We start from the raw sequence: 17,737 nt of genomic DNA on the forward strand, positions 1-17,737 counted from the left end.
ATCTCCGAAGGCAAATAGGTACGTTGTTATTTTACGGTGGTATATACGGGTAGTAATATCCGTAATTTAATTTAATGATACGAGACGATCTACACGATCACGCGAGACGCGGTGCCGGACGACCACGCTGGAGGACCACGGATCTCGGATACGCCAGACGCCCATCGCTAGCGAGCCCGCCGCCAGGGATGACTCAGACGCAGGAGCATCGGCCTCAAACCCGATAGCCCCGTAGAGATACCTACTTGGGCCACACCGACCTGTGATCCACGCCCACCCGCTTACAAGACCACTGTGGGTACCATCGTGTACCCGACATCCGCCCAACAAGACTACTGTGATTCAGACCACCGCCACTGACCTACAAGATACCCGACACCAGGCACCAAAGGCCCCAAAGGCTCTGTATAGCAATGCACCATATCCCAGACCTTTTCACTGCACTCCAGCCACCACTTTGCTCCCTGTGCAAGACACCGCTTTACGCTCCCAGATATACAAGAAGATTGGGAGTTCCTCCTGCATTCCCTCGCCGCGCTGCAGCATGGAGCCGAGGGCCTCGCAGTTGGTCCAGATATCGCGTCACTGATATTGTCACCGCACGAGCTAGGATTCCAAAGATGGCCGAGTCGACGAAGACTCGCTTCACTCTTTTCCGCGGAGATCTCGATCCGAGTACGGCTCACATGGATAGACTATGGAATGACTTTCTTCTATACGGCTTCGCCCGAGTGGGAGAAAGCAGAGTTGGCCGCTTCCCTGAAATGAACCTTAATCCTGCATCATTTATGATCGTGAGGCCCAACGTCATACGGACTAGTGTTCGAGAGGCTTGAGAGCCGCTTTTCCACCGCCCCATCGACGGCTCACGGCAGTGATTTTACGAGTCCGAGGCGTAATAATCGCCAATGACCGAGTATAATAATCAATTCCTCCTGGCAGCTTTGTCCGAGTTAGTCATGGAGGATGAACTCACGATGCAGCTTTTATACAGGATCGACTGCCACCGCATACCACGGATTAGGATTACATCTTACTCGATGCATCAATCGAGCCACGATGAGAGTTACAGACAACATATCCTGACAGTGAAAAGAAAGCATACGGGTCGACTGTGGTGTCCAGCAGACACAGCGATGTGATGCCTCGCAGCAGCCAGGTCGTGGTACTCGGGCGCCTCGTAGCCTCGTAAATCGTGGCTTCTTCAGACGCTCCTGCTTTCAATGTAACCCAACCACCTTCCGATGATACTCATTGTTTCAGATGTGGATCCAGATCACCTCACCCTGCTCTCCGGGACAGCCAGTTTGCTTTTATTGCAATCTGCCGGGCACCAGAGCCGAGATTGTCACCAAGGCTCAACACACGGCCGAGGGTCAGTGGAGGACAGTCTGGTACTATCGAGGAGGGCGTAAAGCCCAATCTTCACAACACAAGAGGAGCAGCCCTCCGCAAAGAACATTTGGTACGCTGACAGAGTACTCTGCTTCAGAAGACCCCGTAGTTTTGCTCCGTGACCTTATTATCCGACTCAAGGGCGATCAGACTCACCCCACCGACAAGATCACCACCATCCTCTCGCCTTATCCGCACATAGTCCAAGAATACCAGTGGCAAGTCGCCACCGCAGAAATACCGGCAGCAGTTACCACCTCCTCCTCCGCCAGAGCGGGTGTTCACGCGATTACCAGAGAGGATGCTCACGGGCCGATTTGATCCGCTTTCCGCAGACGATTTCTATTTATGCATTTATCGCTGATATTTCACTGACACCGTAGTTCGGATTCTTTATATCCTGCACTTTACGCGAGATCGGTAGATTACCCACCGTTAGGTCATGCGACGACCCTCCCTACCGTCCGGTGATACTTTAGACGCCACCCAGAGATCGAGGTCGCCTGCTAGACTTGGGCAACATGATACTTACGGCAGATCTTCTAGTATCGAGACGATCGAGTTCACGTCATTCTCGCACGGATCGCTATCGATATCGTGCTACCGCTGATCGCTGACGAGGGTGGTCACCTTCCGACCTCCGAACCAACCTCGTGGAGTTTCACCGCATCGAGACGACGAGATCTCGATTATTTCGGCGATCAAGCAGGTCCGCCTCACTATTGTCATGGTCGTTATCGCTGATCAAGATCGAGGATGAGTAGTTCGCAGCCTCCGATGTTCCCGTAGTCCGGAGTACCTGCATGTATTTCCAGAGAGCCGCTGTTCGCTTCCCAAGGCCCGGAGTTCGCTATCGAGCCGATTCGGGAACCGGCCGACATCGAAAGCTCCGATCGATGGCACCAAAAGAGTCGAACGAGTCAAGGTTCAACCTGTGAGCTTTTAGGCGAGGTATTTCACTGATCCTCAAGATCGAGGTCAGCACGGCCGGAGCACCAAGCCGCCTCAGAGATCCGCAGCTCGATCGCTTGATATTACCGACGCTTGTCGAGGGTTTCTCGCAGACACATGCCACCGACACGCCTTACCGTGAAAGGCGAAGTTCATGACGAGGATCACGAGACCACCTTCGTGAGTCAAGCGAGATTAGTGTCGGCCCAGCTTTGGTTTTACCTTCCGAGAGGACGGATTCAGACTTTATACCGATGCATCTCTTCGTGGTCGCCTCACGCAAGACGACAGAGTAGTCTCATGCTTCGCCACCAAGGAGTACGAGAAGAACTACCCGCCCACGACCGAGTTACCGCCATCATCTTCGCTCAAGCTACGGCGACATCATTTATACTGATCACATTGAGATTCTCACCGATCATAAGAGTCTCAAATACATTTTCACTCGTATGAGCTTAATCTCCGGCTGAGGAGACGGATGGAGTTCCCAAGGACTACGATTGTACTATTAGCTACCACCCGAAAAGCTAATGGGTCGCAGATGACTCAGCAGAAGTCCAGAGGGACTTTGGCTCACCACCGACTTTCAGTGATTCAGAGTTTCTCTGAGTTAGATCTCGAGGAGATGGACCGAGCAAGGTATTCTTGTTACCACGGTTGCTCACCGTCGATCGTGACGAGGATCCGAGAGGCACAGCCGTTGATCAAGATTCCTTGTTAGCAAGATAGCTTCCGGCAACAGACCGAGTTTACACGAGACGAGGAGGGTATCATATACTTCCGAGGCAGACATGTGTACCGCCTCATCCGGTCTTACAGAGCTACTTCTGGAGGCACACCGTTTCGATTCATGATCCATCCAAAGCTGACTTATGTATCGAGACTGAATTGGAACGGACAAGAAAGACATATAATTAGCCGGTTCAGGATAGGAACTTTTCTTTGAGAAGCTAGAACCGCCCTGGACTGAAAGCTCTATCTTCATCGGTCGGGAAAAGAGGGGATATCTAACTCAACAGCTCACACTGCATTGGCAACGACTACCGAACCAAATCAGACTTATTCGGAGGACCGATCCCCGGATCGATCGCGATCTGTATTGTCGGAGATTATCGACTACATGGTGTTCCGCTGAGTATTATTTCGGATAGAGATCCACGGTTCACGCCTCGCTTCGCGTAGTCCGCAGCAGCCTCGGGCACACAAATTGCTTCAAGATGCCTTCCATCCACGCATGTACGGACAATCGAGCGACCATTCTGACTTGGAGGACCCGCCGAGGTCGTGTTATGGATTTTGAGGCACTGGAGGACCATCCGCCGTAGAGTTTCGCTTACAACAGCCTTCCATCCGCTATCCAGACGGCACCGCTGAGGCGCCAGATGGTAGACTCTTTGACACCCGCCCTTCGACGAGGCCGAGAGGCCCACTGGGACCTCATGAGTTCAGCAGATGCAGAGTTGGTCCGTATTATCGACGGAGGATGTCAGAGGCGCGCCGTAAGAGTTATGCCGACGGAGACGCAACCCACTAGAGTTCTCTCCGGCCACCATGATTGCGAGTTTCACCCACGAGGGGTGAAGAGATTCGCCTCGAGGTGCTAGCCCGCAGACATCGGGTCCTTTCGAGATCTCGAGGATCGGAGCAGAGCTATCGATTGGTACTACCGTCCCCCCGCGCTCACGACGATTTCACGATCGACGCCGAGGAGATACGTGCCGATCCGGCTACACCGACAGATGTTCCAGCCCAGCCAGACATTACTTATGAGGAGGTTCCAGACGGATTCTCGACCAAGGAGCGCCACTGCAGAACAAGACTATCCTACCGGGTTAAAGTCGACGGCAAGATCACTCGGACGAGGAGGCTACTTGGGAGCTCGAGGACACTATCCGAGCTCGATATCCCCATCTTTTCACTCGAGGTATGTGAGTTTATTTACCGCTCAGCATTTATTATTATTATCTGTTGTTAGTACTTGCTGATGGTAGATAACGAAATTTGGGGACCAAATTTTTATAAGTGGGGAGAATGTAAAATACCGAAATAGCTAATATGATTAAGGGAATTTTTTGAAATTTTTCGAGAATTTTTCTGAGCTCGTACGGATAAGTTCACGGGGATAAAAACGGAGTCCGGAAAAGCCTGTTTTGGCTACCCCAATTAAGTGAGGAAAAGTTGAATTTTTCTTAATTCTTTTCCTTTATTTATTTATTTTCTTTTTCCTGCATTTTTTTCGCCGTTTCCTCATTTCTTCTCCCCGACGCCGATCGCGCGCCGTCTCCTTGCCCTAACCGCCGGCGGCGGTTTCTCCTCGCCAAAGCTTTAAAACCCTCGGCCCAAGCTCGCTTTCTTCTTCTTCTCCTCTGCCCGAGCCTCACCCGACGCCACCACAGCGCTCGACACCTCTGCCCTAGATCGGAGTTGAAGCCCTAGCCGCCGGCGACGCAATCGGCCACTTTCTCTTCCTTTCTTCCCTCCACCCGAAGCTGTTGCCGATTGTCTTCTTCTCCAAGCGTCGGCGACTCTGCCACCGCCGATTTTCCCTTGTGCCCTAGCACTATCGCCGACAAGTGGGTGCATCCCACCACCAAGACTCAGATTCCTACCACTGTGTTCGCCGAGCCCTAGTCCCGGCTCTTCGATATGTTCGATTTCAGCATGAGGGTTTATTCAACAGATCATGGCCGTGGGTCGACATCTGTGTTGGAATTTCGATCGTGAGTCAAGTAGGACTCTGTGGATCGCTTGCTCAAAGAATTTCATCCCGTGAGAATCACTTTGATCGCGAATCGAGGTAAGATTTGTGGATTCACGTACGTAGAGGATGGTTAGATAGGTAAATACATCGAATTAGGTTGGAATCGGATTATGATGATGGATATTAAATAGGTTTACGGGTCGATATCGAATTAAGGATTAACTTATTATTTAATCGATTAGAATTTAGTTCGCTAATCGTATTTATGTAATTAGCTAAACTAGACATTACGTCGATACAGACTTCGACACGAGACGAGTATCTCGACGTGTTCGGACCTGGATCGACCATTTCATTTGAGTATGTACTTTCGACTTACGTCATTTGATACGCTTAGTAATTAAATTAACATGTTGCATTAATCGTTTCTTATCCTGTTTTGCTAATCACTACCCAAATCCATACGCTGATCGATTGATTGGTTTCAGATCTCGTATATTTTACCCGCTTATACACGCCATAGGGTAGTGATACGCCACGCCGACCATGCTCAGACCTAGGTTTTATACCTTCAGAGTACCTTTGATTTCGTTGGCCTATGATGCATTTTTATATATATGGATTAGGTCGATATTCTCAGTGGGTCACGCACCATCAGATGATCACGCGCGATAGTCCGCCCATTATCGTCGAGCACATCGCCAGCCATACGGATCTGCACACACCACCACCATGGGTTGGGTCGATTCAGCCGCAGGTGTGCAGTTAGGACTCGTAGCACCGCTGGTCCGCCACGGGTAGTGTGACACAACGTGTTATCCGAGGATTCCTCCCCGCCTCGAGTACCGGAGTCGAGAGCATCAAGGCCCCCATCTGATCTGGGGTAGGAGGATAGTGTACTCGACAAAGATCCCGTCCACCTGGTCACCATCGTGAGTAGTGACGACAGAGCGCATTGGCTGTCACCCCACCCACCGGCCTCACTTTGTATGAGACGATCGACGCGCCGACCAGACGATCATCGCATCATACGCACGATGCATTTATTTCTCAGGTTTCAGGTTTCACGATTTATACGCCGCATATTGTTCGATACCCATGCTCGATACGATACAGATTCCCTATACCACTTTGGACCGCTCGACCTTATACTCAGACTGGTTAAGACAAGATTCTCCGCTTATTTCGTACGATTCTTATCTTCTTATCGTGAGACCGTACGCACGATTGCTAGGTGTTATTTCTTTACTTCAGATATCAACTGCACTCACGAGTGTCGACTCACCCCGCCCATCAGGATATTTTCAGTCGACGCCGTCGAGGGAGTTCCACGCTAGTCCTCATCGACATAGTCGGTCCCGCACTCCGTGATATGTTTGTTTTCGTTTCTCACGTTTCTGCTCGAACTCATATGTTCTGGATTTATTTGCTTATGGACATGATATAGATTTTATTATATTGATGGATTTGGATTTGGTTTTGTTCTACTACTTGCCTGCCTGGATGGCAGAAGAGGTGAGTTCGTCGGTTTTGAGCTTTACGAGTGTAGTTGAGTAGGGTGGATTTCGAGTCAGAGTACTTTTGTTGTTTACTATTATATACTGCGTGGTTGTGACAGCCAGAGGCTGAATATATATATAAACTGCATGGTGTTTGTTTTATTTCTTGTTATTATTCCAGCCGCCTGTGGCTGATGTATATGAGATGTAGAAAAGTTTCAGATTGTCCACCGTACAGGGGAGATGCTGCCGAAATTTTCTCGGACAGGGTCTCCTCTGGGGGCGTGACAAAACCTTTTACAAACATAAGGATTACAGTGAAGCACCAAAAAACTAAAACACAAGGTCGAAGACTTCTAATAGGTTTAACCAACTATATTTTACCCCTATCTTGAAGCATCCACCAAGCTCCCCTTTTATAGCTTTTGAAACCTCTTCATGTAATTTAATCTATCAGTCAATCAATTGACTAGTTTAAGCCCAACAGTCAACTACTATGCAATAGCCATTAAATATTTGATTGTGCGGCAGCCTTTTCCATCAATGCCCTTTTTCTTCCTTCCATTCGTAGCATCGCTCGACTAAATCTCAACATCTACCATTTGCCCAATTGACTACTCTCCCGGGCAAAATTATTTTGTCTAATCAACTCGGCCATTAGTCGACTAGATTCCACACCAGTACACTGGACTAAACCACAAGTTGATCCAAACCATAAACCCCGAACAATGTTTAGGTTTTGTTAGTTACCTCATACTCATTTGCAAATCAACTAGTTTCCTAACTTAATCATTCTAACGATTAAATTCACCTAAATTAAGTTTTACACTCACCCCATGCATATAGGTTACTCAACTCTCATAAGCCACTACATCTCCTCCATATATCATCTTTCACATCTTCACCTACACAGTGCACCTCCATCAATTGTAATCCTTGCTGCCTTGGTACACCTCGTCCTACTGTTCCTCAGATGCTCTAAATCATACTTCTCCGATCTCTACGAACCTTCAGTCGTCGAGTGATGTGTGTGTTTCATGCATATAATTTCGGTATTGTTTTGCATGCATTTGTTACATTACATCAACATATTATGCATACTTTCATCTCTTTTGCATTGATTTCATCCTTATAGTCCAGAGATATGCTCTTTGTACGTCCTTGTTGATAGGACGTGAATTTGGAACTCAACCGGGGTTAAAGAAGCCTTGGAGCGTGCATTTCCAGTATGGTACATGGTTTGGTCGTGTCCTCCAACATGGTCGTGCACCATTTGAGGAGTTAGACGAGATTTGGAGCAACATATGGACTTCCAGCACCCTACACAAGCAAGTTGTATCCCTTAACACCCTACACAAGCAGGTTGTATCCATTAACACAGTCGTACCACTTGATGCCACTTCACAAGAGATTCCAGCACTAGACACAGTCTGGTTGTGCTTCCAAGCACGATCGTGTCCGACCAGTTTTTGCCCACCAGCATGCCACACGGCCAAGCCATGCTTCCAAGCATGCCTGTCTGGCCAATTTCTGCCCACCAACATGTCACACGGCCAAGTCGTACTACCCAACATAACCGTGGTCTAGTGGCGGCACCCCGACTTTTTGGGAAAGTTATAATAGATTTGGATGATTTTAGAGGCTTTAAAAGGCATCAAGGAGCTCATGTTTGAGGTATCATGGGTTTTCTTATGACAAGGAATCCTAGGAGAGAACCGCTTCTAAGAAGTCGTCAAGATTCCATCCTCCTAAGAGCTTGGAGTTCCTTTGAAAACATCGACGCACACAACAACTAAACTTTCTCTCTCTGTTTTCCTTGATTTGAGTTGTAGAATGTTATTCTTCATGTTATAACTCCATCTCCCCATAGAGTAGTTCTTTTTATTCTAGGATGAGGGAGTAGCCCGATACATTGGTGACCTTCGTTTTAATTAGTTCATCTTTTTATCGCATGATGTATTGATTCATGATCTGAATATATTATGCATACATGACCGTGACACTAATGTGTGTTTTCATACCACAGGGATGCGGAGAAGGACCGAGAAGTGAACTAAATTCTTAGGCTCATAAAGCTCAGGACTTGAGGATTTGTTCATAAAAGTAATCCAAAACATCTTGAGGGCTATCACGAAGCTTAATGGATTTCCCAATTCAATGTCACTAAGTAGAGGATAACACCTAGAGGATCGTGAAGCATCATAACAGGAGCGAAAGCCATCGCTTTAGTAAAGTTATCTTGAAAGTAGGAGTCATGTTTGGATAGATATACCAATATTATTCAAGATAAATATGGTACCTCGGGATATACCACCTTCATGCATAACAACACTAAAGCAAAAAAGTAAATTATATTTAGGGTGTCAACGATCATCGCAGTAAAATCGAAGTCCTAGAATTGCTTCCTCAAATCGGTTTTTCCACAAACTCTTCTTGTTTTCCTAATTCGTTTTCTTTCTCACACGAATTTCTCAATTTTGATTCGGATTAGTACTTGATTTACAGTTCCAATGGGCGGTATTTTATTACTTGGCTACAACAGTGCCCTTGCGATTTGCACACATATCGAGCTACCAACTTAACAATGCCAAGTCATTACTCTAGAGTTGCTTCCACACTACCTTAGTGCTTACATCATGTAGTCTCTCCAGTGTCTCATATCATCCTTCTCTGATCTCTACAGACCTGCAAGCATTGAGCATGTCACCTTAGCCACATCAAGTTATCATCCATATCATCACTCACCCTCATTGAGCACGAGCTCGCTTAGGTCCATGTGTATTCTGGCAAGTTTTTGTACACTTAAACACACATATTAAATAACACAAAACCTAATTTAAACTTTTTGCCCAAACATTAAAACCCAAGATCGCACTAGACCACCTGAGGCGCCCAAAAATGCTACATGGATAAGCGTCCAAACCATGGATAACTTGCCCTTAAAATAGCCCATCCCTGTATTAACCACATGCTATCTCCCTATTATCTAGGCCTAAAGCACATGGATTGTGTATTTTTCACACAACATGTGCCCTTTAATTGACCATGTCTACATTGAAAATTGCTTGCTCATGGCTATCACCATTAAGGGGAATTTAGTTAAATAATTTTAGCGAATTCTCTTTCTAGTATAAACAAGTAGAGTTCTATTTCCTATATTTGTATTTATAATCAAAGATAAGAGCTAAATCTAACGTTTCTCATTTATCTATTCTGAGGCTGCAAAGAGGAAGGAATGTAATTCCCTCTGATGCCTTCAGTTATTTTCCATTTATATTAGGTGAAAACATAGGGTGAAGAAGTTTAAACCTCTAGAAAACATAAATATGTTCAATCAAAGTATACAAGGTGAAGGGAAAGTGTGGACGTGAGATAAATTCCTTTTAGTCCTTTTCCTTCACTACAATTACTTTATTTCCCTCTTACTTCCTTCCTCCAAGTAAATACAGCAGAGGCAACTTGACTAGATTATATCAAGCCTAAAGTCTCTTAGAAGAAATTACTAAACCAAATTACCAGATTGAAATCATTGAATAGATGAAACACATGACAGGTTATTAGCACAAGCACTAAGAAGCATTTCATTCCAAAATCCTTCTCAAATCTCAAATCATCCATAAACAGTAGTGTGCTTCATGATTTTATGAAAAATAAGGATGTAACTTCTAAGGATTATGAGCATTTTGACTTCAAAATTAGAAATTTAGCAGCTAGATTATTATAATCATTATCTAAATGAATAACCAGGGATCAACTGCATGCATCTAATAAGAAACTGTACCACAAAGACATTTAAGCTTATTAAAACATTTTGCAAGTCGAATCAAATTAAGTAATCAAGAGAAATGAATATGAAGCCACACCGGAAGGACCAGTAAAAAAATAAGAAAACTTTGTTAACCCAGAGAACCACGACATCCACAATGCTACAATAAATTCTCAATGACCAAATGCACTTTCTCCCGGGAGTGATATCGCCATGACAAGGAAAATCATTCAAAATACCTCTAAACAAACAATACGAACACAAAACATCATTAATGGATTTATTTTCAAAGAGAACGATAAATTGGTTCTTAAAAATCTGCTTTCCAGAGACAAAAAAAAACATTGATTATTACGGAAAGCCAAGGCAATCTAGATCACGCAAAAGAAATGAAAGTGAAGAGTCCAGGTAGAAGAATCTAGGACGAACCGTGGATCGGTGTCGAGGGCGATGTGGAGGGCCTGGTTAATGGCGGTAAAGAGATTGATGAGCTTCCCGTCGCTGGGAGGCTTCGCAGCCTCAGACAAACTCGAAAAGAACCTATCCGAATGCGAAATCCTCCTTCCTAATGCCCGCAACGCCATGGCCATCTGCAGACTGCTCGATCTCCGCTCGGACGGCGAATTGGACGGATCCACGAGGATGCAGAAAGGATCACTTATGAGTGTTCCGTTCCGGGACCCGTAACTTTAATATTTTTCTCAAGGCCCAAGCTTTGTCCCCGCAGCTTTCGCTAATTCCCCTACGGCGCGAGGATTACTTGTGGGTCCAAACACCAGGGTGCGCCACGTTGAGGAGAGTGAATCTGTGGGTACCTTTATCCTGGTGAAACTATTGTGTAGGATTTGGATGGATAAACGCTGAGTTGGATTATCTGTCAGATCATCTGGATTTTTATCTTTAGTGTTAAAAAAACGTGCACGGTGAGCGTCTACTCTGATACCGTTTCTTTAACGTATCCATAGTTCTTATTAAAATGGATAATTTAAGATAAAAAAATATTTTATTAAATTTAAATATTATTAATTATTTTTTTATAATGATTAAGAAATAAAATTTATTTTTTTATTTAGATACATACTATTTATAAATATAAAATTTAAAAAATAAATAAAATAACTGTAAAATTTTTTTAGTTATTCTATTTAAAATTTAGGATAAATTTTTTAGATAAAATATCTCACATGGATGTTTATAAAATAAAAAATAAAATTAAGTAAATAGCTTTCCTTTATTTTAGCAAGCAGAAGGAAACGATAGGACATAAACAGGGTCAGAGTAGAAGCATAAAGATTTTTATTTAACCTTTCACGCCTTTCCAATTAAGGGGGGGAAATCCTCAAAACCTTGACTGGAAATTAATGAATGATGTGGCCTAATTAATTATTGGCATATATATTTTTAAAAAATTTGAATTGTTGTCTTCCTTTAAAAATATATAATGTGTTATACATGTTATCCTTGTATCCAGAAATGATTCGCCTTATTAATTTTGATCTTCTTCCTCTGCTAATGAAATGTAACTTCTGAGATTTTTTTTTTTTTTTTTTTTTTTTTTGATGTTTGGCAATTGACAGTAGAATTTATTTTGATTTCTCAAATGGGTTTTAAAATATATTATATAGAAACTATTTAGATTGTTTGCTTAGTTATTGCTTGAATATTTGTGGATGAGTTGTTGATTGGTTATTGCTTGAATATTTGTTGATGCCCATTGATTTTTTTTAATTCAAATATTCAACTTTTCAAACCACTAATTCTAAAAGTTATCCACCTAATCTAAAAATAAAATCCATCGACCGATGGATGCCTAGTTCACTAGAAGTGTTTTACCATTACACCGTAGCTGGGGTGGTGAGCTTTTGATTTTTTAATCTTGATTATTTGTTGGTGAGTCATTAATTGACTACTACTTGCTTATTTGTTTGATTGTTATTTTATTATTTGATTAGGGATATAATTCAAACTATTTTAAAATGAAATATTAATCTAAAGTAAAGAAAGGATTGACATTAATATCTTTCATCTTTAAGAAAAGATATTGTCAAACTAGTGAAAGCACTTCAATTCCTATAGTTCCTACAATGCAATACCAATCTAGTGAAAATCTTTTAATTCCTAATGTCCAAATTCCTTTAATTTTTTCTCCTGACAATGATCATCAATCATCCTCTACTTGTATCGAACAAGATCATAGAAAAAGCAAATGGATATGTGAATATAATGTTAAATTACAAGACGAAATAAGACGTTCACATCTAAAAGTGGAGTTTTATCAACCAGATATATTAGAGTATCTGAGTATAAAATTTGGAAGTCAGAATCGTTAGTTTCAGAAAAAAATAGTTCCAAAGATTTTTAATCTTGTTAAGGCACCTACGCATTTAACAAAGTAATCAGATCCTAAAGGACTTAATTTTAAGCTTTTGTCAATATCAAAATATATATTTGATTATCTGATATTTCCTGCACTAACATACAGTCATCGTCAAGTAATAAAAATATTATCCTCTGGAATTGTGTTGTTGAGTATTAGTTATGCACAAAGTAGATTATCGAGATGAAATCAAAATGAGTAAAGAGTTGTAATAAGGAACTAGATTAAACTAAAAGAATTGAATGAAAAGCGATGGAAAATCAAATCTTAAGATAACCCTAGGATTTCGATTTCACCACGATAATTGTTTACAACTTAACAGTGACTCTCTCTCTTACCTCAATATTAGATTATGATTGAAGATGATTTGTCCTAAGGTAATCAATATTTCCTCTTGAAATACACTGATGTATATATATATCTTGATGCAACTCATATTCTTATGATAATTGAATCAAGGTAGACCCTTTATGCTTTGTGACAACCAATGTTATCCTTAGGGGTGTCAATTCGGGTGGGTCAGGTCGGGTTGGGTCGGGTTGAGTTTTTTTTTTTAACCCAACTCGAACCCGACCCGAACCCGAGTTCAACCCAAAACACCTCAACCCAAACCTGAACCCGACCAACCCGATCAACCCGAACCCGACCCATATAACCCGAAAATCCGATTCAAAACGACTTTGTTGAGTTATTTTCCCTATAATTCTTCACTTTTATCTCAATATTCCATCATTATCATACAAATATGATATTAATATACATAAAAACATCTAAATTTTTTAAATAAAATTTGATTTAACCCCAAAAAAACCCATAAAACCCTATATTTAAGTCAATCCGGGTCAACCCGAACCCGACCCGACCCAACCCGAAATTTTTTTACTCTCCAACCCTCCAACCCGAACCCGAAAATGCCCAACCCGAACCCGATTTTTTTTTTGTCGACTCGGGTTGGGTCGTCGGGTCAGGTTCATTTTTGACACCCCTAGTTATCCTTGAAAGAGACGAAACTACTTTCGTGATCAAACACTCATGTCCAGTTCTATAGATTTGAGATTAGAGTTCACCTCTTAGTTCATCCCCTAATCTCTAATATATGCAAACGTATGCTAATACATCCACAATTAAGCATGCTAAAACTGAATCAAAAATTGAACATATCATTAATAAAATAAGGAAATCACAAACACAATCGTTAACTTAACATCAGGCTACTTCTTAATCTTAGAATTAAGGGGACTATTCTATCATGATGGAGATACAAGCCATAGAGATCAAGGAAAATATTCTAGAATAAAAAAAATTGGGATTAAAGTGCGGAAAGAATGTAGTTGTAGATATCATTAAGGTCTCCAGAAGATCTTCATGTGCTCTTCGATGAACAAAATCTCTAGGCTCCTTGGATCTATTAGAAGACGACTCTCTCTTAGGGTCTCTCATCATGAGAATCCTTGATGATTGTAGCTGGCACCCCTTGGTTTTTTTTATAGCCACCAAACTGTAATAGAATTTCCTGAAATATAAGGGGCGCTATTAGTAAAATCCTAACGATACATGGCCATGGTGGTTACCATGGAGGTCATGGATTGTGATGAAGGTTTTCTCGTCAATGCTCAGAATGAACCATGACCATGGTGGCTACCACAGATTGGTTGTGGTTCTTACTACTTCCTCTGGTTAATGCTTAACAAGCAATATAACTTCCTGGATGACCCATGCCCATGGTGGTTACCACGGTCTAGCCATGGATCATGCTACAATGTTGTCCCTTTAACTTTACACCTCCAAACACGCTCCAACGCCAAGATCTTTACGTCAGCACACAAAGAGCAATCATCCAAACTAAATAGATAAAATGAATGCAAAAGTCAAAAGTTTATTCAAAATATATTCATATAATGTCGTAAATGTATGCTAAATAAGATTGAAAGTATATGTATGATTCACACACATCAAAATATTGTTTATTCATTAATGATGACTATTCTAGATTTATTTGGGTTGATTTTATGAATTATAAAAATGAAACCCTAGGAATACTAGTTAGTTTTTGTAACATAGTAGAGAATGAGAAGGGTTTCAAAGTCAATTGAGTCCAAAGTGATCATGGTGGAACCTTAACTTCTTGAAAATTTGCAAGAAATAAGGGTATAAGTATGAGTTTTCTTAACCTAGAACACAACAATAGAATGGTATAGCAAAGAAGAAAAACTATGTCCTTTAAGAGGTTACTAGGATAATGTTAAATAAGTATTATCTATCTAACCACCTTTGGACTGAGGCAATCAGTGTTAGATGTAGTGCCCTAAAAAGTAGATTAATATAATATTTTATCGAATAAATAGAGGATTTAAATATTTGAACTATGAATATTTTATGCATTTATAAAGACTTTATATTCATATGAAATTGTTTTATACTTGAAATGCATAAAAGTAAACATTTATTGAAAACTCAACTATAATTCTAGTATGTAAAATGTTATGCATAAGAGGATTAGAATTATATTTTCAATATACTAAAATGTTTGTGATTAAATCAAAGTGTTGGTGCAGCGGGGCCGACGAGAAGGAGATGAATTACCTGCACAATAAAAATACCCTCCTCGTTTCTTTCAACTCAAAAAATGTAATAATAATAAAGAAATAAATAAACAGAAATAAAGAGGAGATAGAGAATTTAACTTGGTTATAACTCAGGGGGTTGTTAATTCAAGGCGATGAAAAAGCTCAGAAAGATCTCCTTCTCTGAAGGCGGAAAAACCTTTTACACACTGAAAGCTCTAAACTATTGCTAGGAATTGAATACTTAGTTGATTGATTAATTTCCTAGCTCCAGGGGACTTTATATAGCTCCTGAAAATCTTATCCCGAGTGTTGAAGGCGCCTCCAAGAGGGTTAAGGGCACCTCCAAGCAATTTGACTGGATAAAGCTCTATCTAGTTGCAAACGATCATGAAAACTGGGTCTGAGGCGCCTCCAATGCCCTTGAAGGCGCCTCGGACTGGTCTGAGGCGCCTTCAATGTTGAGGCCGCCCTTAATGATGTTGAGGGCACCTTCAACCTGCATGGTATAAATAGCTTCCAGCTTCTCTTTTTCCTCTTCTTTCGAAACTCCAATCGCTTGGGTGATTTCAGCCAACCAAAATATGGCTCACATGAACCCAATTTCTGGCATTCTCCTCGAGCAGGCTTCCGACCCGGCTTCTTATCCCTCGAACGCCGCACACGTTCTTCCCGTTTACCGGTGTACTCTTCCGCAACTCTTTTGTCCTTCGAATGCACCGAGCCCGTCAGCTCCCTTCCCGTGCCGTCCTTCTCGCTAACTGCGTCTTCTGCTCGACTTCCTACGCTCCTAAGTTCCTGCACACATAGACACAGAGATCAAATAACAAGCAAGACCTAACCTAACTTGGTTGATCATATCAAAACACCCACGGGGTCCAACAATCTCCCCCTTTTTGATATGCATCAACTCAAGTTCAAGTTAGGGAAACAAAATAGACAAATAGTAATTTATAGAAATTACTAAACTAATAGTTCAAGCATAAGGATTGCAATAGAATTTGCAACACAAGTTAAAAATAAATTTTAAGTAAAAAACATTAAAAATTCCCCCTAAACTTGTGCATATCTTTCTCCCCCTTTGATCACAGCAAAAAGAATGGGATAGTAATTATCAAGTAAAAAAAATCCACATAAAAAAATGATTTTTAAAATCCAAGTGCAGCATTTTTTAAATGATTTCTAAGAAAAAAAATCTTTTTTTAAAAAAATTCTAAGTAAGACAATTTTTTGAGAAAAAGATAAATACACATTTCTAACTTCAGAAGGAATTTTAACTTAAAAAAAATGTTATTTGAGATTTTTTTTAAGTAACAAATATTTTTCTTAAGAGAAAAAAATATTTCTGAATAATTTTAAAAAAAGATATTTGAAAAACTTTTTAAAATATTATTTAGTTTTAATTTTAATGTTTTTACCAAAAAGTTAATTAAACATTTTATTTCGATATTTTGGCTTCCAGGTCGTGGCGAGACACTAGGTCTTCTTGGTTATTGGAGCAACAACCACTTCCTTAGACAAAGCCTCATAAAGAAATTTTAACATTTAATTTTCTCGCTGTAAGCTATAACTTAAAAAAAATTAAACTAGCAAAGATTTTAGAACCCAATATAGGTTCCTTCCTACTGAATTTTTTAAGAACTTAGGGGGTACATAACTTTTGGGAACTTTTCTAAGTTGACCCTGGTGTTTTCTAATATACCAATTCAATTTTTCATAAATTTTAATTTTTGATTTTGGAAATTTATTTAGGCATGCATGATCATTTTTCAAATTTTCAATTTCAATTTTCAATTTTTCATATTCTAATTTCAAATTATCATACATTTCTAGAGGACATGCTTTTGCTAAGTTTAATTTTAATTCACCATTTTTTTTTTCTAATTTTGCTAGATCTTTCATAAGCACTTTGATAAATTGAAAGGATTGAGTAGGGGTTAGAGCACGTACCTTACTTATCTCACTTGGTGATGCTCCCCCTTCATCGTAGCTTTCTTCTTCTGATGATCCTCCCCCTTCATCTATGCTCATCTCTGAGCTGGTTTCTTCAAAAAGATGGTTGGCCATCAGTGCTAATCCCAAGAAGGCTTCGACTTCAGATTCCGAGTATGAAGATTCATCCCATGTAGCCTTCAGACTCTTGCGTTTGGAGAGCGTCGGTCTTTGAGACTTCTCTTTGTCCCTTTTCTTTAATTTGGGGCAATCATCCTTGATGTGCCCTTCTTCGTTGTAGTTCTAGCATCAGACCGTCCTTTTGTTGCGTTGATGCTTCTTCGACTGCGATCTAAATTTATTAGTTTTAACAAATTTATTCAACTTCCTTACCAATAATGCCACTTCAGTTTCGTCGATTTACGCTTCATAGTCGGGATCGTCCATCTCGGCTTGTAAGGCAACATTGAGACTTGACTTCTCTTTAGGTTCTGTAATTCTTGATTCGTGAAGTTCAAATTTAGAGAATAAACTTTCTAAAGTACTTACCTC

General features: G+C 41.3%; 1 protein-coding gene across 1 annotated transcript in view; it reads right to left on the reverse strand.

The window, feature by feature from the left end:
* LOC121985341 (2-oxoisovalerate dehydrogenase subunit beta 1, mitochondrial-like) overlaps nt 1–10,961 on the reverse strand; it is a 39,190-nt gene extending 28,229 nt beyond the window's left edge. Inside the window, exon 1 of the mRNA XM_042538728.1 lies at nt 10,742–10,961. Within this exon, the coding sequence (XP_042394662.1) occupies nt 10,742–10,902 (161 nt within the window). The 5' untranslated portion in view covers nt 10,903–10,961. The remainder of the gene's footprint in view (nt 1–10,741) is intronic.
* Nucleotides 10,962–17,737: the final 6,776 nt, after the last annotated feature.

Source organism: Zingiber officinale, chromosome 5B (genome assembly GCF_018446385.1).
Source record: "Zingiber officinale cultivar Zhangliang chromosome 5B, Zo_v1.1, whole genome shotgun sequence".
In the NCBI taxonomy this organism is placed as follows: domain Eukaryota; kingdom Viridiplantae; phylum Streptophyta; class Magnoliopsida; order Zingiberales; family Zingiberaceae; genus Zingiber; species Zingiber officinale.